At 36.0% G+C, this 24,866-nt stretch overlaps 2 protein-coding genes across 2 annotated transcripts; one reads left to right on the top strand and one right to left on the bottom strand.

Moving 5' to 3' along the window:
* Positions 1 to 9,060: 9,060 nt before the first annotated feature.
* Positions 9,061 to 13,192, bottom strand: HELRODRAFT_169372 (hypothetical protein; the record flags this gene model as incomplete). The annotated part of the gene is made up of 6 exons (XM_009015193.1): positions 9,061 to 9,162; position 9,962; positions 10,501 to 10,766; positions 11,819 to 11,926; positions 12,917 to 12,953; positions 13,074 to 13,192. 6 exons carry the CDS (start codon positions 13,190 to 13,192, stop codon positions 9,061 to 9,063), a joined length of 633 nt encoding a protein of 210 aa, XP_009013441.1.
* A 4,387-nt stretch (positions 13,193 to 17,579) lies between these two features.
* HELRODRAFT_169371 (hypothetical protein) lies at positions 17,580 to 24,069 on the top strand (the record flags this gene model as incomplete). The annotated part of the gene is made up of 3 exons (XM_009015192.1): positions 17,580 to 20,053; positions 23,131 to 23,281; positions 24,049 to 24,069. The coding sequence occupies 3 exons, from the start codon at positions 17,580 to 17,582 to the stop codon at positions 24,067 to 24,069; spliced, it is 2,646 nt and encodes an 881-aa protein (XP_009013440.1).
* Between the last annotated feature and the right edge of the window lie 797 nt (positions 24,070 to 24,866).

The raw sequence follows: 24,866 nt of genomic DNA, 5'->3' as shown, positions 1-24,866 counted from the left end.
GTCTGCCAGTGTTTCGTGTTTTTTCCGTGAATTGCTGCCTTCTTAGTGCCTATAAATATATTAACTGAGAATTTTTAAACATTCATTCCCTTGTGATACGTTGGCTTAAAAGTTATTCGTTACCGAAACATCTATTAATTTGGTAATCTGTAATATTAATTAAAATGATAGACAATATCATGATAAATAGAGAAGCAGGCGCTTACTGGCAAGTTGCTGTTTGATATTTAATTACACTGAAATATTTTTTGATAAGTTGTTACCCATATTTACCGATTTAACGAACATTATTGATGAATTTATAAGCAATGTTGAATTCAACAATAGTTAATTTTGATGGAAGCCGATCGTTGAAACGAATTGTGGCGACGCTTGCTCTCGTGCGTCGAATACAAACGACGTATACAGCTGCGTAAGTGATTGCATGCAAAATAATACATCGTGTGCATTGAAGCCTGCATTTTTTTAATTCGTTTCGTTTCGTATGTATTCATTTATTTATTAATTATCACATTATCACATTCCATCACCGGCAACAATTTTTACAGCTCTGTTTAGAATCGACTGGAGAACAGCAATAGACCGATCAGGCGATCCATGAAGCAAGCTGTTACTGTAATCTAACCTTGGATGTATGAATGCGTTTATAAATGTCTGTACCGTAGGTTGATGCAGAGACTTTCGAATGCGATATAACTGGCGAAGCTGCAGTAGTCGTCATTCACCGCATTCGAATTCAGTTAACCTTGTAGCGCGTTCGCTGCTACTGCAGTTGTTACACATACTTCGAGAAGAAGATCTCAAAAATTTTCATTTGAAAACAGTTGGCCGGAGCACGTGGTATCATATCACGCCTGCAATATAATATAATACTTTACATTTGCAAGTGCAAGAAAATATTTGCTTAGTTTATATAAGAGACTCGAACGCGCGTAAGTCATACACGCACGTGTACATAAATCATAAAAAACTTAAGATGTCTACAGAGTTTTCCGTCTAGGTTATTTGTCGATACACCTTCATTTGTCGTTGCCTGTTGTTTGCATGACTTTCTGACATTACCTCTCTATCTTGACCCGGTATCTCAGTTTCAAAGAAGACATGGACGATGAAGATCATAGTCAATAGTTTTCGTGTTTTGTGACAATGTTCACTCGAAGCATTCGTAGGCATCTCGTGTGTGCTCTGCATTGCGTTAGAAATGTTCAACATTGTGGATAAGCATTCTATGTCCTGTAAACAGAGGTATAAATAAAAATATGTATATATTAATATATATATATGTATATATATATATACTCAAATAATATGAAATTAATTTAAATATAATTATGAATGAATAAAAAAAAATTTATATCTGTGCTTGCAGGAGTGTTTGTTTCTATGTGTGTGTATGTGTGTGTGTGTATGTGTGTGTGTGTGTGTGTATGTGTGTGTGTAAAGAAGCAACATTTATGCCAAGTCACGTAGGAGATATAAAATATTATATTATAATAATTTCCATCCCTCCGGAGTTGGTAATGTCCGCGAGCATATCTGTATGTGTGCCTCTGCATACACAACACACTTGCATACATATATGGATACAATACAGACAACACAGATGTATGTGTTGTCACAATTCAAACATATACACATAAATACATCACACACACATACATACAACACACACAATTACAACACACATGCATGCAACACACACATACATACAACACACACATACATACAACACAAACGTACATACAACATACACATACACACAACACACGCATACATACAACACATACGTGCATACATACAACATACACATACATACAACACATGCATACATACAACACACACACATACATACAACACACACGTGCATACATACAACACACACGTGCACACATACAACACACACAAACATACAACATACACATAACTGTGTATAGATTTTTAAATACGATGTAACATATCACAGTACAAATTATAATAGTGCATGATGATGAGGGTTTAGACTCGTTCAACCGCGTGAACCTAACCAAACAAACAGCCCAACAGAATTTTTAGTTCATGCTATGTTACGGCGGTCGGCAAAACCCTTGCAAAATGTACTATCGAAACAAAACAAAAAAAATGAAAAAATTTAACTTTTGCAGGAAAATAAATAAATGCACAACATGCAGCGAAGGTTAATGAAAGAAGGACGTCATACACGCTGGCCAATTCAACGTTTCCTGTTCTGTGAATGAGAAAAATAAGTCTATTTTTTTAGTATATAACCGTAGAACTAATATAGTTGAATTATTTATGACTGTTAGAATTACTATTTATTAGTGTCGTTGTCATGAATATTGTGCAATATTTCTCCTACAAAGAAATCCATTCATTTATTTTAAAAACATGTTTCCAACAGATTTAGGAGGCGTAGATATCTAAACATTAATGCTTCTAAATTCATTTTTTTAAATATGTGTATTTAATCTCATTTCTCTTGCCACAACAGATCCTATATACTAATATTTTTCAATGTTCTCAGCTCAGTTATTTCATAGATAATAATTCAATTGATCTTTTAATGAAAAATAAAAATTGAAGTGTACTAAAATAATGAAAAGGTATTTTTAGAAGTTGAGGATAACTTTATTAAACAATTTTTTCAATTCACTAGGCGGTAATTGTGGTAAACCTAGGTGTTAGGCGAGTAGCATTTATTTTTTTCAGTGGAATGTAAATTCAGTATGCCTGACATTTTATATAAAATGTGTTCATCAAATGTGCTATATTATACTCAAGACGCAAATGAAACGGTTCGTCTTGTTAACTTGATTGCTCCATCGTTTTTTTTAAACCACAGACTTGGTTAAAATAAAATTAACTCAAGTTGATCTTTTAATCTCATCAAAATAACATTCTTCGCACTACTTGCATGGCGCAATTTTCATCGTGGTGTTTGATAGTTTTTGTAACAAAATAGATGCAGCATAACAATGTTGAACAGGATCAAATAATGTGAGAACGAGAAAAAATTTGAAATTTAAGACGCATGGTTTAAGTCAAATTGTCAGATAGACACTAGGAAATAAATAAGATTTAGATTTGTACATTAATGCGCTAATCCGAAAATTGATATATAAATAAAGATAAGAACACGAGCAGCAGAGTTGAAAGCTGTAGTTACTCATGTGTAAAAAATTGGGATGCTCACATGCTCCCGTCTACATAGATTCTACCAAATAGTATTAACTTCAACAAAAAGTAGAATAAAGTTAAATAAAATAAATAATATGAAAACAATAAAAATAATGATAGAATGAAAAAGTACCAAAGCAAGCATATTAAATATGAACAGGATGAAAATTCAGATTTAATTCACATTAGATCAAATTTATAAAGATATTGAATTAATTTAAAAAATATGGACAAAAATCTGCAGATAAATTATTTAGAACTATATTTAAATTAAATGGAAGAATAAATAGCTAAGCGCCATCAGCTTTTGATTAACTAGAATGAAATAAATTTTTTTAATAATACAAAGTAGCTCAGAAATATATGGCGTAAACAATATAAACTCAAGGAGAGAACTTTAAAATACCCCAAAATTAGAAGCAGAAAGAATGAAAGTAGAAATTTCGAGGACCACAGAAAAATATTGATCATGGAAATGAAAGGAAAACCGAAACAGACTAATAAAAATAGAAAGATCAAACAAGTGATCTCTAAACGTTTTGAGAATATATTTATGGTTAAGCGAGTAAGAGTAAGGAAATAAAATTTTAGAAACAGGAGTCGAATAACTAGCAAAACCAATTAAGATAATTGAAATATTTAATACTTTGTTGCCAAGTATTATGTTTACAAAATGCAAAGATCAATTGTTTTGCCAATTGGAAAAATTATTAAAAATCTTATAAAAAAATGATCGAAATTATTAAATACAATATCGAAGGAACATTTTATTGTTGTTTGTTTTGCAGAATTGTGACGTCAAGCAGCGTTAGTTAATTTGTCATTCAACTTCATATATTTTATTCCATTATATTATTATTTCGGTTAACGTATCCTTTAATTTTAAGTGTAGTAGAGCATCAAATGTTAAAATGTTTTTAGAGCAAATTTTTAAGAAAAATTATTTTTCATAAAATATTAAAATTTGGACAACTATTCAGCATTTTGTTAGCAGATTTGTCGTCCGGTGATAAAGCGGTTTGGCTCGACCGTTAAAAAAAAATTCGAGCTTTAATTTCTTTTGTTCAACTTGCATTTTTTATGTAAATTTTTACGTAAAAGACCACATGTTGAAAATTTGATCTTGCAATTGGGAGGGGCGTAGATACAGTAAAAACAAAATTCACATTTTCAGATAAATTAAAAACGAAATTTTTTGTGATTGCATTAGAGAGCCAGCCTTGCTCCACCTCTAAGGTTTCTTCACCCATACATACATAACATACTTAGTTCTTTTGAAATCGCTTTGGAAGCTTTTTGTAAGTTTTGGAAAACTGTAGATAAATTTCAAAAATTTGTTTAAATCCATTAAAATGAGCGATACAGAGTTTGATTCTTATTTGTGGATTGCCATTTTGTTGATCATCTTGATGGCGTAATGGTTAAGGTGCTCGTTCCTGCTGCTGCTGTAGCATTCACGTGCGCGCATGTTTCAAAATAATGAAGTATTCGATGGAAACGCAATAAAAATTGAAATGAAAACCATCAAATGAACATTTCAAAGAGCAACAAAGTGGGTAGGAGCAAGATGCGGACAATTGAAGCTAATGATCTGGCAAAAAATGCGGACGAGCAGGCGGAGGAAGATGTGAGCTGCGAAACAATCAGACTAATGAATAAGAAACTAACGCGAAGTGTTTTATTAGATTACCTACCATCGGACCAGCCAGATGTCTCCATCTTCTTGCTCCCTCCCTATCTGTCTCTCACTTCTTTTTTTTATCTTTATTCACATTTTTATTTTAAAAATTTTATTTTCGTTTTCATTATCTTCATTTTGGTAATTTTTGAAATTTCAAATTTATTATTTCTGTCAGATTTTTAACATATTTTATTTACATATATTTTAAATTTATTAAAAAAAATAAAATAAATTATGAAAAAGTTGAAAAAATGAAAGGGCAAACACAAATGGAATGTATGCAAGCCAAACTGGCGGAAGTGCTGGCGGTGTCCATCTCAATCAATTTGAAATATGAAACCAGGATGAACTCTGCGACTGCTATCATTAAAATGAATGATTGCATGAATGAAATGATGAATGACCAAAAATATTTAAATAAATAAAATGGAAAACTAATTTCTAAAGATTTTGTTCAATTTTGAAATTAATAATCTCCAAAATTGACAGTGTTGTAGTTTAATAGACATTGAAATTGAAACGAGTCATCGTATTGCATAAAAATCTTGCGTTGACATAATTTATGACTCTATGAAAAAATCCATCAGATGCAAGTTTGATGTTTGTACATGCGAGGAAAAATAGAAAAAAACGCTGTGTTTATAAGCATTTTACAAGCGTATAATTTATAAATAGATGGAAACATACAGTGAAATATTTATTTATGTGCTTGGATATGCGATGTATCATGTGCGGTCGATGAATGCATGGCTAGTAGGAATGATGTTGTTGTTTGTTTTGTAGTTGTTCGTTTTGTAGTTGTTTGTTTTGTAGTTGTTTGTTTTGTGGCTGTTTGTTTTGTGGGTGTTTGTTCTGTTATTTCATTGTTATTGTATGTTGTATTGTGCTGTGGAATAGTTGTTGAAATGTTGTGTTATTGCTTTGCTACGTTGTTGTTGCGTGGTTGCGTTGTGTTGTTGTTAAATTATTGTTGCGATATGTCGTTTTGTTCTTGTATAGTTGTTGAATCGTTGTTGCATTATTGCTATGTTGTGTTGATGCACTGTTGTTTTATTGTGTTGTTTCTTTTGTTGCAGTTGTATTGTTGTAGTTGTATTGCAGTTGTTGCATTGTGTTGTTGCAGTGTTGTTTAAAGCTCATGGTCTTGGGATCAACGCTTTATTGTTAGTTTAATGCTAGGATGATTGTGTTGCGATTGTTGTTTTAATGCTACTATGACGGGGTTTTTGTTGCTCCCTCATGTCAGATAAACATTTATAATTACATGTTCGTCTCGTCGTAAAGCTGTGAATCGAAAGACAACCAGCCATCTTCTCCACTTGTTACAGTTAACAAGAGATGTGTTACATGGTTGGTGGTTTGCATTTGTTGCTATTATTCGTTCTTAAAAAGTTACCTATAACATTACCGTCATCATCGACATATCCTCATTTTCATCATTGCTATCATCATCATCTTCTTCCTCCCCATCGTTATCCCCACCATTGCTATCATCATCATCATCATCATCATCATCATCATCATCATCATCTTCTTCTTCCTCCTCAACGTCATCATCACCATGACATATATCATCGTCATATTTGCTACTATTATCACAAGCACCTTTTTATTATTGTTGCGATTGTTTCAAAATTAAAGCCATTTTTATTCGCGACGTCAACCATCATAATCATCACCAACATCATTTCGTCATCACTGATTCCATCACCAATATTCAATCGTCAATATTAATAATAATCTTAATAAAATTAATATTAAGTAAAAGGTCTTAAATTGAAATCAACGTTCACATTTTAGTCGAACGGCAACTCACAGTTGGATGGAACAACTTCGAATTGGGTTCATTGGCTTTTATCAATTGTGGCTTGTATCAATTGTGGCTTGCATCAATTGTGGCTTGTATCAATTGTGGCTTGTATCAATTGTGGTTTGTATCAATTGTGGCTTGTATCAATTGTGGCTTGTATCAATCTTTGCATGCAACATTTTCCACTCTGTTAAAAACTTAACAAGGAAAACATGAAGGGACGTGGAATTAAAAAATGCATGTAGAGAAATACAAGCACTTGAAATGTTGGACAGTAATTTGTCGCTGCCATGTTCTACTTCTGCTGATATTCTGGTAGTTAAATATCAACAGGACGGATGGTCTTGTATCGCATAGGGCCTCTGAGATTCTTCAACTAATTCGCTCTACAAATCATCAAGTGCAAATGCAAATAGAAATAAAAGCCGATAGAATGATTTTTCAAATCTTCATAACTGATGCAATCACATCAAAACATTTAAAATATTGCAAGTTCACCTGCTTTCAATGTCTGTTATTAACGCGCAATTAATGCAACGAAGTAGGTGCTAACTTTCTTTGTGTTATTAATCTATTTTCTTTATTCTAAATATATGTTAAGTGTTATTAATTACATATACATCTATTATACATTAATTTATTTATTGCAATACACTTACACAGACACATAGACACGAACACACACACACAGACACACACACACATACACACAAACACACACACAGACAAACAAATTCACACACACACATATATATAGACTGAAAAAGACAAATGATATATCATATGTAAACCTCACTAAGTTGAATATGTTTTCATTGACTGACTTTTTAACGAGCAGTTTTATGACGCAAGAGATGACGCTTGACCATCAATTTGTAAAGCCGGGAGGGTGAGGAAGGAAGCTCGCTGGACTGAACTGGACACTAAAATTTGTATTCATATCATATTTTTATTGCAATGGCGTCATTTTACTGCAAACACCAGTTTCCTCTTCCTTCCGACGCATAGAACATCACTGACCGACACGCCAGAGATATAATCACGAACACTGCATCTTTGTCATTACCGAGATGAACAACATCATCACCCTCCAAAAATTAATGTAATCATTGAAACAAGCGTCATCATCGAAACCAACGTCATTATTATCATCGTTGTCGTCGTCGTTATCATCATCATCATCATCGTCATCACCATCATCATCACCACCACCAACACCATCATCATCATCATCACCATCAAAACAAGCACTCTCCTTATCAGCAGTAATATCAGCTTATCAACATCATCATCAGCACCTGCAGAACGTGGTCAATAATAATTTCCCTCACGTGATAGTCCCGATTACGTTACGTCATCATGACGTCACAGAACAATCGAAAAATGATTCGCGTCAATATATTATTAATGAGATTTTCTCACCCTCGCGTCCAATAAAAATGAATGGCAGTTTGTTTGTTTGTTTCAACTGCCTCCTTGCTTTACGACCAAATCAATTTTTGTGCTTCGAACGTGTGCGTGCGTGCACTTGTGCGTGCGTTCACTTTTGTTTTATTACGTCTTTTAGTTTCACAGATACAATTATTAAACGTTAGCAGCATTATTTATTTTATAAATTTGTATTTTACCCTTATTTCTGTACAGTCGCCAAGACCCAAAATGAAAACGCAGACGGGAGGGTGTTCAATGCAATCAATGGCCCCCCCCCCTACTATGATAACTTCTCAATGTCACGCACAACACGAGCGATACAAATACGCATACGCAAACGTAAGCAGACAGACAAGCAGGCAGGCATGCAGACAGACAGGCAGGCATTTTTTGCGACGTTCATAGTATTTCATGCTCGATCGTGTATAAAATCGCTTGTGAACCATTTCATACAGTGCGGGCTTGCGTGCGAGGGATGCATGTATATATCTATAATATATTGCACATGTGCGTGTATGCATGAATATGTGCGTGTCTATGTACAATATAGGTTTGTAATTGTTATAATAACTCATCATCCAGCAAAAAACCGCCGACCATTCAATGAGTGACCAACAAACGAAACTGCAAATCTGTAAAGTTATTCATGCGAATGTTTGTAGTTTTTAGTAGCAATACTAACAACACGACACTACATTATACCACACCACATCACACCTCTCCTCGACACCACACAACAATTACACCACAACAACTGTACAACCACAAACACAAACTACAAAGCAACTGCATACATGGTAGATCACTGAAAATTTGCTATCAATACGTGTTCAGAAAAGTTAATGCTACAAAACATGTTAATGTTATTAAACGCAATTCTCTGTAATGCATATTTATTTTGTGTCTTTTTATGCAGTTTCTACAGACCCCGACCACTTACATACCGTTCCTAAGATACTTACAATTACTGGTTTAAGTTGCATCCCATGCCTATAAAGTTTTCAAAGTTTGGATGGACGGCGTTTTTCTCAGGCCAGGTCAGAGCACTACAACTTCTACTTTCTGGCTAAGTTGACTTTTGATAAATTAATAGTTAACATGATGACTGAATAGTGGTTTAGTATTGAAAATGTTATCACTGCTTGTTGAATTTTTTGCTTTGCTTGTCGGTTCATGTACAGTGAGAAACTCGCCAATTTGTTTGAAAGAAGGATATAATTTAACCGTTGATGCTAGAAAATGAAAATTGAAAAATCCTTCAAACAATTTTATCTTTATTTGGAACACTTAATTAAATAGCCTATTGAAAACCACCATCTGCATCAACAACCAAAAATATTGAAAACCACGTCTGCTAGAAAAATCTCATCTCTTGCAACAATCACACACACAGCAACCATAACAAAAACAACTTTAACAACAATAACCATGTTTTCATCAACAACTACCATATTCAGATCAGCAGCAACAACAACCACAAAAACAGCATCAGCTTCAACAACAGCCACATAATTGTATTAGCGGCAACAACCATCACCAACACCAGCGACAAAAATCGCATGCATCAACAGCTTCAAAAATCTTAACATCTTAATTAAAAAGCAGCACAACTACATTGGAAACAACAACTCCTTCATCAGTAGTATAAATTAATTTATTTACCTAGATGAGTATGTGTTAATGAAGCGTTGATGTTTGAACTGAACTGCTAATCTTCTGTTGAAAAAGAAAGTGGCGATTTGGAAGAAAAAATTGGTAACATTTGATTCGAATAGTGCTAGAAATCAAATTGACGTTCAGTACGAAACGATCATCGTTCTGTTAATCTCATCTAAGAAAGTTTAAAGAAACTAATCCGAACAAACTCTGAGATGAAAAAAATTAGAATCGGGATGTGAAAAGAATGAGATGAGAGAGTAGTTGCCCGCATGCATGGGTGAACAACTTCAAACAAACATCTTCCGTGGATTATGAAAACACATCAAAACAAACATTCAATCCACCTGCCTTAAACTTTTTCCATCATTACCATCACCAAGAACAAAAACATTGAAAAGAACAACAACCTCATCTGCTGAAGGACAACCCAAGCAATAATGGAGAAGCAGCAACATTTAAAACATAACAACAATCTTAATCCCAGCAACAACACCACCACCATCACCAACAAAAACAAAATAACAAAGTCAACTGCGTCAACATCAACAGTAACACCATCAAATACAAGCACCGCGACATGTCTCTCACAAATTTATAACATACGACTCTTTAATGGAAAAACCACATTATTTGAATTGTATGTTAAAATTTATATCAAAACTTTATAGAACATACACACTCACACACACACACACACATACACACACTCACACACACACGCGTTACAGACCACACAAACACGTACTTATTCTCACATATGCATGGAAAGTATATTATTGTTTTGTGTCTTCTCAGTATTGTCCTGTAGTTGGTCAACCATTGGAAGGCACGTTCCCGTTGTGTGCAGATGAAATTATTATTAATATTATTTAATATGGATGTTGGCAGAGGAGGAATGGTCAGGAGAGTAGGAGGAAGAGGGAGTAGTATGGGTATCCCTGCATAAAGATGCAAGGCGATTATGCCATACATCAAAGAGGAAAATGCGGCTGTCCGCCACTGAACAGACCGCTGCAACATTATTATTTGCGGAAAATTAAAATCCCATTAATTTAGAGAAAAAAAACGAGTTGAATGATCATTAAAAAAATTATATTGTATGCTATTAATTACGAAAAATATTAAAAAGCAGAATATGATTTTAATCCATTGAAACGTTAACGTGGCTGGAGTTATTGAGAAGTTTCAAAAATTTATACATCAACAGACAGCAGAACAAATAACAAAATGATCATCAAAGTAAAACAAGTTTAACAAAATTATGACTAAAATTGTAATAATAATTAATCACCAGAAAATATGACCCGACCGTTGAAGCCAAGACAGCCAAGACAGACGAGGTCAAACTATTTTTTAAATACTTTGCATTTACAAGCTCATTTGAACATTAACATTAGCACAGACATTAAGTAACATGAACAAGCCAGCGCACTAATAAGCCCACACGCACACACACACACACACACATACATACACACACACACGCACATATTAACACACATCTGAGCAAATTGGTGTATAAACAAAGAGATGTAGAACTTTCATATCTTATTCTATCTGTCCATTTGTAAGCCCATCCATCAATTTGTCAACGTGATTCTTTTCACTAAAACGAGCAACAAACGCGCAAACGGGCAAACAAACAACACAAACGATCTGGTTCACGCTGGTTTGCACAAATCTAGCAAATGTTATCATGTAGCGTGCAAAAATTGAAAGAGTTTTGGCGTGTCTTGTAGCTTTCGCAATAAAAAATGATTTAATGTTCATGTAAAAAAGACAGGCTTGCCACAACATGTCAGTCTGAACAGGAGAAATGTTAATTATAAGGCACGAGGGAGGTGTGCTATGTGCCGTCCTCGATATCAACTGCTCACGAGCGCGCTGGCTGCCTTTTTAATTCCGATCAGTTCACTGAAAATGATCACGACAAAAAAAGAATTGATAAAAATAAACAAATTAAAAATTACTCCGACAACATAAAGTTTACTATCATTTTGGATTGTTTTTTATGATGCAATTCTAACAGAGGCAGAGTTGCTTAAGTAGGCTGCTCTACGTACTTCCGACTGAACATTTACACCGCATAAATGCTGCACAGTGCACACAGCCACACACCAGCAGACGTTCTCAGGCATTGGTATGTAGACGCAAGGACCGGACCATCGCGCCTGGTACGGGATATGGGATAACTTTTGACTGGAACTGATACTTTGAACGACGACAACCCAAGAAAAATACTGCTGCAGTCTGAGCTAACTCGTCAACCAATATATATTAATAAACATTTCATCACCATTTTTAACATAAGAAATAAAACTAAAAAAATTTTAATCACTTTTTGAAAAGAAATATGAAGACATGCGTAAGAAGACCGTGTATGTTTAATGTAGCTATAATGTAGGGTATTTAAACCAAGCTAAAAATCAAGGAAGCTACAAAAACTATAATGTTGAATTTTAAATAACCAGATATTTATATGCATACATCAAATATTTTTACATTTGAATGTATGGTTATAAAACACTGGCACGCACACAACAAACCTTTGTACGTGTGTGCATACATTTGTGTATGTGCACTCACTGCAACTGTACACTCTATTTGTACACATGATGATCAAACTGTCTGGAGCGGCATGAGAAATTCCTGTCAGTCCAACATCCTCCGTAATTATGGACAGTCTCTTCAAGCATATATTTCAAATTCATTCCATCCCATGAAGATTGTCCAACGCCAAATTTTAAACTTCCTGCTACGAATTGCTTGGCGACAATTCAGTATTTCTTGTAGTTAACCAAATAAATTAATAGACAAACGAACGATAGAATATTGAATAACAGCATAAAAAGTGAAATATTGATAAACGTATGATTATTATTAATATATTGGCTATCATAGACATTGAACGTGCGTGTATGCATGTGTGTGTTGTGTGTGTGTGTTGTGTGTGTGTTGTGTGTGTGTTGTGTGTGTGTGTGTGTGTGTGTGTGTGTGTGTGTGTGTGGTGTGGTATATAACAGGCGGATGAAGGCGAGCATGGAACGTATGGAGCCTTCAGAAGACATCAGCAGACCGCCTCACTGTTTCATTCAGTTTTATATACTGGCAATTTGTTAGCTTATTTGTTAAATTCAATCTTAATTTTTACTACATTTGACTTTGAAAGCTTTCTTTGAAACTTCAAAAGTGAAGAACCTTTGAAGTGAGTTTAAATTTTGAACGTGTTACAAATTTGACGCATGTTAGTGTAATTCATTTCCATATTATTATTATTATTATTTTATTATTATTATTATTATCAATAATTATAAATACTTTTGACATATCTCCAGTTGGTTTCTGTAATAACTTAATCTTTCATTGTTTAAAATTATGTGGCCGGTTTCTTTTAACGACGAGTTGATAGAGACTGTTATATGGTTATCATACGGCATTTTATTGCGACAGAAACAATTTGTGATATAAATTTGAATATATTTCACCGCTCTGTACTTTTATTTTGAATTAAGCATAGTGGTTTTATATTGACAATTCATTATTTTACCATTTCATAGTTTTAATTATTTATTACCCTGGCTCAGAACAAAAGAGTATATATCATTATTATTATTAGTATTTTAATTATTATTATTATTAAAATACTTTGCGAACTGTCATTTTAATGACAATAATCATAACATTATATTAATTATTATGTAATAATAATAGTAATAATATTATTATTAATAATTAAAATTTATTAATATTTAGTAGTGTTTATATACTCTGATGTCTATGGTGGCGATAAAATATATTATACAGTGATTTTTTTGTTACAAAAAATGCTATTATTGTTAGATCTAGATCCTTTTTTTTTGCAAAATTGCATTTGAAAGTTTTCTTGCTGAATTAAATGGCAACTAACTGATAAAAAGACAAGAACAAAAAAAATGGGATATCATGCATAATTATTTTTACAAATTTCCATCACAACGAACTCTAAAAAAAATTATTTAATCAAAATTTTTTTCTGATTTCTCACAAGCGTTCAACGATCGTATTGGCATGAAAAACGTCGTAAAGTTATGTACGCTTTTACTGTCCTCATCATCATCAATATTTTTGCGCGGGAGTTTTTTGGTGTTATTGTTTTTATCATCGTCATCATCATCGTCATCATCGTTATCATCATCGTCATCATCGTCATCATCGTTATCATCATCATCACCATCATCATCATCATCATCATCACCATCATCACCATCATCACCATCATCATCCTTTTCGTCGTCGTCATCATCATCATCATCGTCGTCGTCATCATCATCATCATCATCGTCATCGTCATTATCATCATCATCATCATCATCGTCATCATCATCATCACTAATAATTAACCTCGGGAAACGTTCCTACTGTTTCATGTCATCATCATCATCAATCAACATCACCAATCAACATTACCAATCAACATCGTCATCGTTTATCATTTTTATTATTTTTACTATCTTATTATTAACATTATTGAAACTTTTATTACTATTATTATTAATAGTAGTAGTAGTAGTGGTAGTTGTAGTAGTAGTATTAAAAGTAGTAGTAGTATTAAAAGTAGTAGTAGTAGTAATAGCAGCAACAGCAGCAGCAGCAGTAGTAGTAATAATAGTAGTAGTAGTAATAAAGCAATAGTAGTAATACTAGTGATAGTAGTAGTAGTAGTAGCAGTAGCACTCCTAGTAATAGCATTACTTATTTACTTAATTATTTTTTAAAATTTTTTTTTTGTTTTACTCAACTTAATCACTGCAGGAATTTATCATCAAAAGCACCAACCCCATCTTCGTTGCAATTTTTACTTAATTAAAACAATCAATCATTTAAATAATTAATTGGTTAATGAATGATTTAATTAATTAATTAAATACTAAACCAATTATTGATTTCCTTACAAGCCGTTTAACGTAAAACACAAAAGTTTGTAATGAGACTTGGCACTCTTGTGAACAACATCACGCTCGCATGCTGCCGATCTTTTTTCCACGTACGACATGGAAAATTTTTTCAATCATCCAGCGGACCAGTTTTTTTTAAAATGTTTGTTCTGTCTTCTCAGTGCAAACATTGAATGGAAGAGTTTATTATAAAGTATTATTTTTTGTCCGGGTTTTTTCAAAGAAAAAAAAAATAGAAACAAATATTCATCTGGGAAACTTTTTTGGAATGTCTTTTACTTGAAATGATGTTGTGGTTCTGTTTAGTTGAGTACTCTAACTTAAGAAGCACGTTGATTCCTTTGATAACTTTATGGAGTTTGTCATTTGGGATGCTTCACAGATGACTGCCTGGCTGTGCAAATTTTTCAATGCGAACCGGAAACGATCCAGGTGGTGCTCATTCACTCGTTTGTTCGTTCATTCGTTCGTTCACTCGTTCGTTCATTTGTTCTTTCATTTGTTCATCCATTCATTCATTTGTTCATTCATCCATTCATTCCGTCATTCATTCCTTGACTTAATTATATAATCTTGTTAGCTAATCAATTAGTTGTTTTGTTCATTTATTTAGGAATTCATTCATTTGAATATCGATTTGTTGATTTATAAACTTATTAATTAATTAATTCATTTATTCATTCATTTCCTCATTCACTCATTTAGTCATTTACTCATTTATTAATTTAAAGTCTATCCTTTAGTTTGTTAACATCAAGAACGCGGCCATTCAACCACAGACAGTAAAAACGAAGGATAAATTTAAAAAGTTGGGTATTTAGACAAAACACAACAAAACAGAAAAAAAACAAAACAAAATCAAAAAGTATGAATTACAAAATCAAAATCTTTTCAGAACAATAGTCTCCGCCATTTCATTCAATCCCCGCACTCACACAAACGCTGCGATGCAGAGTTTTGATTGTGTTGGCTGATAATATCCTTGCAAAATTGTTTTAAACAACTTTTAATTCTGTTACAATTAGAGTTTGATTGTCATTGCATGCATGTATGTGTGCTGGCAATCTAGCAATTATTTTGTATATATTAATTAGAAAACAAACTGTCAACTATCGCAAATTTGTTTGTCTGAAACAACATAGGCCAGACCGTGACCTTCACCTATGGTCCACCAGAGTCTATCTAATGCTTTCAATCTGCTATTAAGATGCAGCCGTTTTTAGATTTTTAATGTTTAATTGAATCTTTCACCATCATCAACACTATCATCATCATCGTCATTATCATCATCGTCATTATTGTCGTCATCGTCATCAGCATCTTCATCATTACCAGAGTAACATTTCTACTATTTTTAATCATCGTCATCATTTTTGTCATCATCATTGCCACCATCATCAGAGTAACGTCCATGCTATTTTGAATGATGCAATTCAACTGCTGCCACGTCAGCACTGTCCGCCATCCTAATCGATCATCGTCATTCATCGTCGTCATCATCATCGTCATCATCGTCATTATCACCATCATCATTGTCATCACCCTCCTTCTCCTCTTCCCCATCATCGCCACAATTATTTATTCATTGTTATCATCATCATCATAATTTTATCATTGTCTTCATCATCATCATCATCACCATCGTCGCCATCATCATCATCATCATCATCATCATCATCATCATCATCACGTATTTTTATTAATTGCCACCTCCATCATCGTTTGTTACAAATCTCAATACAGTGTTATAGCTTTATAACTACGATTCATCTGTAACAGTTGGAGCTATAGATGCAGCGCTAGAGAATTAATGATATAATGCCCATGCGCGAGAGACGAGGTGTGGGTATGTAAGCGAGAAAAAAAAAACAACGAGGACGGACATTTTTGTTAACGTTGGGAGGTAGCGAGTTAATTAACGTATTCTGATTTTGCCTTAAATTAAGTTGGTAATTAGTGGTAGATAAAACAACATTTTGTTAGTCGTTCTTCGTAATATCTGTGGGTGGTTAAAATAGACATTTGAAGAACCAAACATATCGAAACGAGAAGAAACCTCGAGAAATAACCCTGGTGCACCGTGTTGTCCGGAGGCCGTCGCTACAACAGCATTCGCACACCCCAGTCACACAACAACAGGGCAGTGACTACATGAAGAAATATACCCACGTATAAACACATTCCATAAATTCTCCAGAAGAAGGCCGAGTTGACGGAGAGGTATATAACGTCGGTGTCCACGAAACTAATTGTGAAGGAAGTTGTACAGAACCCCAGGTGTAACACTTACAGACTTGATATAAACTGTTAACTTTGTTATTCAATTTGTTATCCCAGTTGGACTAATTTGTTGTTTAATAAAAGATGAAAACTTAAAACCTTGAGAGTTTTATTCTGTCTACCCCTAACTCACGCTACATTTTTGGTGGCAGCGGTGGGATACACACTCAAAAAAAAAAAGTGTGTATTGACGTAGACAGCAGGTGAGGAGAGAAAGAAGAAAAACAAAAAAAAAAGATTTTACAACTGTAAACAACAACCACAGAAATTCAGGTAGAAAATCTCCGAAACTACATTCTAGAATTCTCAAATAAACGAATTAAACAACAATTCAAGTGATTTGTGATAGATTCGGTGTAATAACAGTAATTTTTGAATAATTATGAATAACAGATAAGTAATAAAGAATTAATGAATTAAAGTATAAATTTCATTAAAATAATTAACCTAATAAAAGAAGCTGGTGTGCCGAGTAGTTGCATCAATATTTTTTAAAAAGTAGCACCGAGAAAACAAAACAATAACAATTTCCGCGAAAGAATTTAAAATAGTAATCGACAATCGAAGTTGGCTGTTTCGAAAATAAAAGTTGTCTATTTTGGTACAAATCATGGTGGACAGGCAGCTTAGATCAAGGACAGGCATGTCGGAACCGGAGGAAGGGGTTAACGTTACGGACCCCGTACAAATGATGCAACTGAGGAAGTTGGAGTTGGAGATGCAGATTCTGAAGGAAGCAGCAGATCAAGATAGGCAAATAAAGAAGGAAGCAGCAGAACGAGAGAAAGAGAAAGTTGAACGACAGCTAGAATTAGAAAAAGAAGACAAGAAATTACGCAGAGAAGCTGAACTGGGGATGAAGGCTCAAGAGAACAAAATCACATTGAAGAGTTCCATAACTGGTATAATCCGAAGATTTAGCCCAATGATGGGGTTATGCCCAACGGATCCCCGGGAGTTACCAGCGTATTTTCAAAGAATTGAAGGAATGTTTGATAGTTATGAAATCACTGAAGATATACGAGCAGAGCTGTTGGTAGCAAATATGGAGACGAAGATGAAAACAGTTTTGAATGAATTAAAAGGGGAAGACTATCAGAATTATGAAGCCATCAAGCAACGTATCATACATTCATGTCGGTTCAGTCCTATGAAACTTCGCGATGAATTTGATCTAGCTAGGAAGAAAAGTGATGAAACATTCCCAGCATTTGCCGCGAAATTACATAGCCACCTTAGATTCTACTTTCAAAGTCGTGGTATCGAGAATTTGGATCGGGCGATGTCATTGTTGGTTGTAGACCGGATGAAAGAATTGCTCCCTAAAGTTTTGTTAGAACATGTGTTGACCCAGGAGGGTGAGAGTTGGTTACAACATGAACAAATGGCTGATGTTCTAGAGACGTTCGAGGCAAACATGAACATGAGGTCGTCAACGGCAGCTGTTTCTGATTATAGGCTACACCACTTGTCGGAACAAAGGGGAAAACACCCACCTTGGCCCTTGAAAGATGATAAGAGGGGACCAATTTCAAAGATGGGCTGTTACAAGTGTGGTAATGTGGGTCATCTGGCCAAGTTTTGCACTCAGAGGTCTAGCTTGGGGAAACCGGTAAGGAAAATCATGAAATGTCACGTCTCTTCTGCGTCTCGAGGTCTGAATTCACATGACAATGGAGCTATTCAAGCCGACAAATATTTCACGAGACCATTTGTGGACGTTCAAATACAGTCTGGTCCAGTCTGTAAGGCCTTGGTAGACAGTGGGGCAGAGGTTTGTGAAATATCACAAGATTTATGCCAGAGGTTGAAGCTTCCACGAATGGAAAAGATGAGAATCAGGGGATGGAATGGGCAGCCTACAGAAGTTGATGGGACATGGGTGATGTTGTTGCCAAGTTCAAAGGAAGGGGAAAGCATTGCGCCAGCAATCAGGGTGTGGTGTGCGGTGGTTCCTAATACTGGTGAACAGTTAATCATCACCCCACAGATAGTGGAGTTGTTGAATATATCAGAACCATACACAATGCCTGCCATGAGGGCCGGTACATTGGTAGGTGATTTACCGGTGATGTCTGAACATGACGAAAGTCTAAAATACTACGACGTTGAAGATTCCGGGTTGAAATGCCAGGGGCGATGCGGACGACGAGGTGTAGGTCAGGTCGGTGATATTATAAGAAAGTTAGATGACAACAACAACAACTTTAATAAATTCGTTCATGATAAAAGCAACAACAACAGCGTTGATAAATTTGTTCATGCCATCAACAACAGCAACGTTAATAAATTTGTTTATGACAACAACAATGGTGTTGGTAATTCAGATGTCGGTAATGTTGGTAGATCAGATGTCAGAGGTGCAGGCAAATCATATGGCGGTAATGTTGGTAGATCAGAGGTCGGGGGTGTTGGTAATTCAGATGTCGGTAATGTTGGTAGATCAGATGTCGAGGGTGTAGGTAAATCAGATGTCGGTAATGTTGGTAGATCAGATGTCGGGGGTGTTGGTAATTCAGATGTCGGTAATGTTGGTAGATCAGATGTCAGAGGTGCAGGTAAATCAGATGTCGGTAATGTTGGTAGATCAGATGTCGAGGGTGTAGGTAAATCAGATGTCGGTAATGTTGGTAGATTAGAAGTCGGTAGAGCCGGGAAATCAGATGTCGGTGGTACACGTAGATCAGATGTCGGTGGTATATGCAAGTCAGATGTTGCTGAGGTAAATAACTTGACTGCTGCTACAAAGAGATCAGAAAACGACAGGCCTAACGAAGATGATGGTGAGGATGAAGGTGGAGGGGCTGAAGATGACGATATGATTGATGAACTGGCAGTGGAAGAAGACAACCCAATAAAATTTAATAATTGTAAGGTTGGTGTGATGGAAGCTGAGGATGGCCAACCAGAGGAGGAAGGTGAAGATGATCATGATTGTGGAGATGGTGATGACGATGGGAGGGAATTTTCAGATGACAACAAAGTTGGTATTGTGGCAGGTCATAACAAAGTTCTAGATAAAGATGATGAGGGTGAAGCCCAGGTGGATGAGGACGAAGGAAGTTGTGGGTTAGAAAAGGACAGGTTCCTCAAAGAACAACAGGAGTGTCAGACACTAAAAGGATGTTGGGAGTGGGCAAAGATGAAAAGGAAGAATTTTTTTTATTGAGGACGGCATTTTATTCCTTAAGGAGACAGTGCTGGGTCATAAAATAAAACAACTATGTTTACCCAGGGTCAGGATACAAACTGTGATGGAGATGGGACACGATAGACCCTTTGCAGGACACATGGCGGCAAAGGCAACCCGACAACGCATTGCCCTCAGTTTTTGGTTTCCGGAGATGACTGAAAAGATACGAAAGTACTGTGACTCGTGTCGGATTTGTCAACTGAGGAATCCTGTGAAGATATCTGAGAGGGCTCCTATAACTCCTATACCGAGGAAGGATGAGGTGCCATTTTCACATCTAGTGATGGATTGCATCGGGCCAATGATTACTGTGGAGGTTTGACCCAAGCCGAGGTATAATTACGCCCTCGTGGTAATCGATCTTTTCACCAGATGGCCCATGGTCTATCCAATGGAACGTATCAATGCCAGAACTACCTGTGATGTGCTTCTGCAAATTTTCATGACCTACTCCGTGCCCCGGGTCATTAGTTCTGACCGAGGAGCCAACTTCACAAGTGGTTTAACGCAGGCGCTGCTTCAGAATTTGGGATGCAGCCCACGTTTCAACACTCCGGGTCATCCCGAAGCGTCCGGAGTCGTCGAAAGATGTAATCGGACATTAAAGAGCATGATCTTCAAGTTGGCACAAGATCATCCGCAAAGCTGGCATAGGATCCTCCCATTCGTTTTGTGGACGCTCCGAGAGAAGCCATCAGAGACTACACAGGTGAGTCCGTTTACGATGTTGTACGGAACACTGCCGAGGGGACCTTTAACGATTCTGAAGGAATCTTGGGTGGGAGAACGGTGCTTACCATTACATCTTGGAAAACAGCCCGATGAATATCTCCGGACACTGCGACATGATTTGGAAGTTGCACATGGTTATGCGGAGAAACATGCAGACAGGGCGCAACTACGGTATACCCATTACTACAACCTGCGCAGTAAAGTTAGGAAATTCCAGTTGGGAGACTTGGTCATTGTTCTTGTTCCATCAACATGGAGAAATAAATGGTGTAACAGGTGGCAAGGGCCTGGAACTATTGTACAAGTTAAATCTCCGCATTCTTATGTGGTAGAATTAGAGGGTCATAAACATCATGTACACGTTAACCATGTACGTAAGTACAATAATCGGATAGAAGAGGTTACCTTAAATAATTGTGTTATTTTGAGGTATGATGAAGAAGACTTTGGTAACCTACATCCTTATGACCCAGAGGTGACCCATGATATAAAGGTGGTACAAACCGAGATGAAGGAGTTAACACACTTGTCGGACGAACAGAGACTTCAGGTGAGGGAGTTGGTCGCGATGTATGCGGGGGTATTCCAGCCACAGGTGGGTTTATATCCAGCAGTACAACACTGTATTCGGGTGGATAAGGAATTTCGACCTCGACGGCTGCGTGCCTACAGAATGCCGGAATTGTTGAAGCAGGAAGTTAAGAATCAGCTGGAGATGATGTTAGAAAAGGGCATCATTTCGCCCTCAACCAGCGAGATGGCGAGTCCTATCGTATGCATTTTGAAGAAAAATGGTGCTGTTCGGTTGGCAGTTGATTATAGATATGTGAATAAACATTCTGCGGGCGATGGTTTTCCAGCTCCTGATGTTCAGGATGTGCTACAGAAGGTCAGCCGTGCACAATACATTAGTAGTTTTGATGCTAGGAGCGGATACTGGCAGATACCGATGGAAGAACAATCAAGATGGCTCACTGCATTTGTTTGTGATTTTGGTTTATATGAATTCACCAGAATGCCATTTGGTTTGAAATCAGCAAGTATAACTTTCGCCAGAGCAATGAAAAGGTTGACAAGTGAAATACAGGATTTTACTGAAGCATATATAGATGATATTGCTGTGTATTCTCAGACGTGGGAGGAACATATCCTCCATTTGAAAAGGTTCCTTGGTATAGTACAGCGGTCCGGTTTGACATTCGATGTTCAAAAATGTCGATTTGCACAAAACAGGGTGCCTTTTTTGGGACACATGGTCGGATCTGGGAAAATTGATGTTGACCCATTGAAGCTCCAGAAACTACAAGACATCCGGCCCCCAACGACGAAGAAGGAGGTGCGGAAGCTGGTTGGCTTCTTTAACTATTTTCAGCATTTTTTGCCGCAGCTGGCCCAAACTTTGAGGAATGTTACAGAGCTTACAAAGGGATCGAACAGTGGGGTGATACAGTGGACGCAGAAACACCAACAAAGCCTAGATGCGGTAATATGTCAATTAAGAAATATTGGAGGGTTACATTCAATTAATTATTCGCTCCCGTTCGGATTAATCACCGACGCAAGTGACCATACCGTGGCTTGTTGTTTGGTACAATCGGATGAACAGGAAAATGAACGTCCCATTGCGTTTGCTAGTAAAAAGTTAAGCAATACCCAACGACACTGGGCCATTATAGAGAAAGAGGCGTACGCTATCTTGTGGGCACTTCAGAAGTTTCGAGGTTGGATCTGTATGTCAAAGATCTATGTGTATACGGACCACAATCCTTTGACTTACCTTACAGAAGTAGTCCCAAAGAGTTCGAAACTCATGAGATGGGGGTTGGCTATGCAGGAGTTCGACCTGCATATCAGATATCGAGCTGGTGGTCGAAATGTGGCTGACTTCCTTACTAGGCCGGTAGAGCGAGCCGCAGCAGGTAGCATCTGATGCCCACACAGGAGTGAACATTCTACCCCGTAGAATATTCAACTGTTGGGGGGGAGGTGTGTAACAGTTGGAGCTATAGATGCAGCGCTAGAGAATTAATGATATAATGCCCATGCGCGAGAGACGAGGTGTGGGTATGTAAGCGAGAAAAAAAAAACAACGAGGACGGACATTTTTGTTAACGTTGGGAGGTAGCGAGTTAATTAACGTATTCTGATTTTGCCTTAAATTAAGTTGGTAATTAGTGGTAGATAAAACAACATTTTGTTAGTCGTTCTTCGTAATATCTGTGGGTGGTTAAAATAGACATTTGAAGAACCAAACATATCGAAACGAGAAGAAACCTCGAGAAATAACCCTGGTGCACCGTGTTGTCCGGAGGCCGTCGCTACAACAGCATTCGCACACCCCAGTCACACAACAACAGGGCAGTGACTACATGAAGAAATATACCCACGTATAAACACATTCCATAAATTCTCCAGAAGAAGGCCGAGTTGACGGAGAGGTATATAACGTCGGTGTCCACGAAACTAATTGTGAAGGAAGTTGTACAGAACCCCAGGTGTAACACTTACAGACTTGATATAAACTGTTAACTTTGTTATTCAATTTGTTATCCCAGTTGGACTAATTTGTTGTTTAATAAAAGATGAAAACTTAAAACCTTGAGAGTTTTATTCTGTCTACCCCTAACTCACGCTACATCATCTTCATCACTAATTATTATAGCTGGGTAGCATCATCATCAGCAGACCAATCTATCATAATCAAGATTTTCATCTTCATCGTCGTCCTCATCATCTTCGTCGTCGTCATCTTCATGTTCTTCATCATCATAGTGGATTTGAAAGAATGATGGCTTCTGGTTATTTCCAGAGCAAAAAAAAGCAATTTTCTGTCTATTATTTTTAAAATGCCTCTGCCAGAAAAAGTTATTTAAAATAAAATGAAGTAATTCGTTAAAGTCCATTAAAAGTTAAACCACTGTTAAACCACAAACGCAGCAAAATTATTATATTCCGGCGAGTATTGTCTTTGGAAGAAACAATGTTTTGGAGAAAAAAAAACAAAAGTTGCTGGCCCGTCGTAATTTAGATTTTTGTCTCTCTCGATTGTTGGAAGGTCTTCCACCCCAGAACCTGCTACCCTTTAACAGTTATCATTTTTATATTTTTTGTTATCATCATTTTCACTTTTTTAATTATTATTTTAAATAATCAGGCAGGGTCTCAGAAGCGCTAAATTTGTTGGGAACTGACAAATAAAAATATAACAAGATAATGTAAACAAACGAAGGACATGATTTCTATTAATATCATCATCATCATCTTCTTCTTCATCATCATCTTCTTCATCATCTTCATCGTCATAATCATCGTCATAATCATCATCATAAACATCATCATAAACATCATCATAATCATCACCGTCATAGTGATCATCATCGTCATCATCATCGTCATCATCTTAATCCTCCTCCTCCTCATTTTTTATCCTGTATTTTTATTATCATTATTCTCATGATTTAATCTTGTTGTTGTCATCGTCATCATCATCGTCATCATCATTGTCATCATCATCAGTACGTAGTGCAGCAGGTTTGCTTTCAAGAAAAATAAATTGGCGACCTTTTCAATCCAAAATTTTCGATACGATTTTTCTATTAAAACCTGTTTGTTCTTTGGTCAAAACTATCCAGATGGCAGTTGGAACAGGCAGAGACGGCACTTCCAGCCATGAGCACACCAGTTGTCATGCTCATCCGTCGTTATATTTCAAATTATATAAAAATTAAACATCATCATTGTTATATTTTTTAACCATTTAACTATTAATCCATATAATGAATAAATCCACTAGCTGAGTAATTGAATATATGAATGTTCAAAGGAAGGAAAATGAATGAATAACAGAATGAACAAATGAATGAAACTGAAAAAATGAATGAATAGCAGAATAAATAAATGAATGAATGAACGAATGCAATCAAGCTTCTCGCTTGTAGCCATTTGAGCAAGAGTTGAATTTAAATTTTAAAA

Source organism: Helobdella robusta (assembly GCF_000326865.2).
Source record: "Helobdella robusta unplaced genomic scaffold HELROscaffold_15, whole genome shotgun sequence".
Lineage (NCBI taxonomy): Eukaryota > Metazoa > Annelida > Clitellata > Rhynchobdellida > Glossiphoniidae > Helobdella > Helobdella robusta.
The sequence above is the reverse complement of the archived record's forward strand: the minus strand, read 5'-3'. Positions and strand labels throughout refer to the sequence as shown.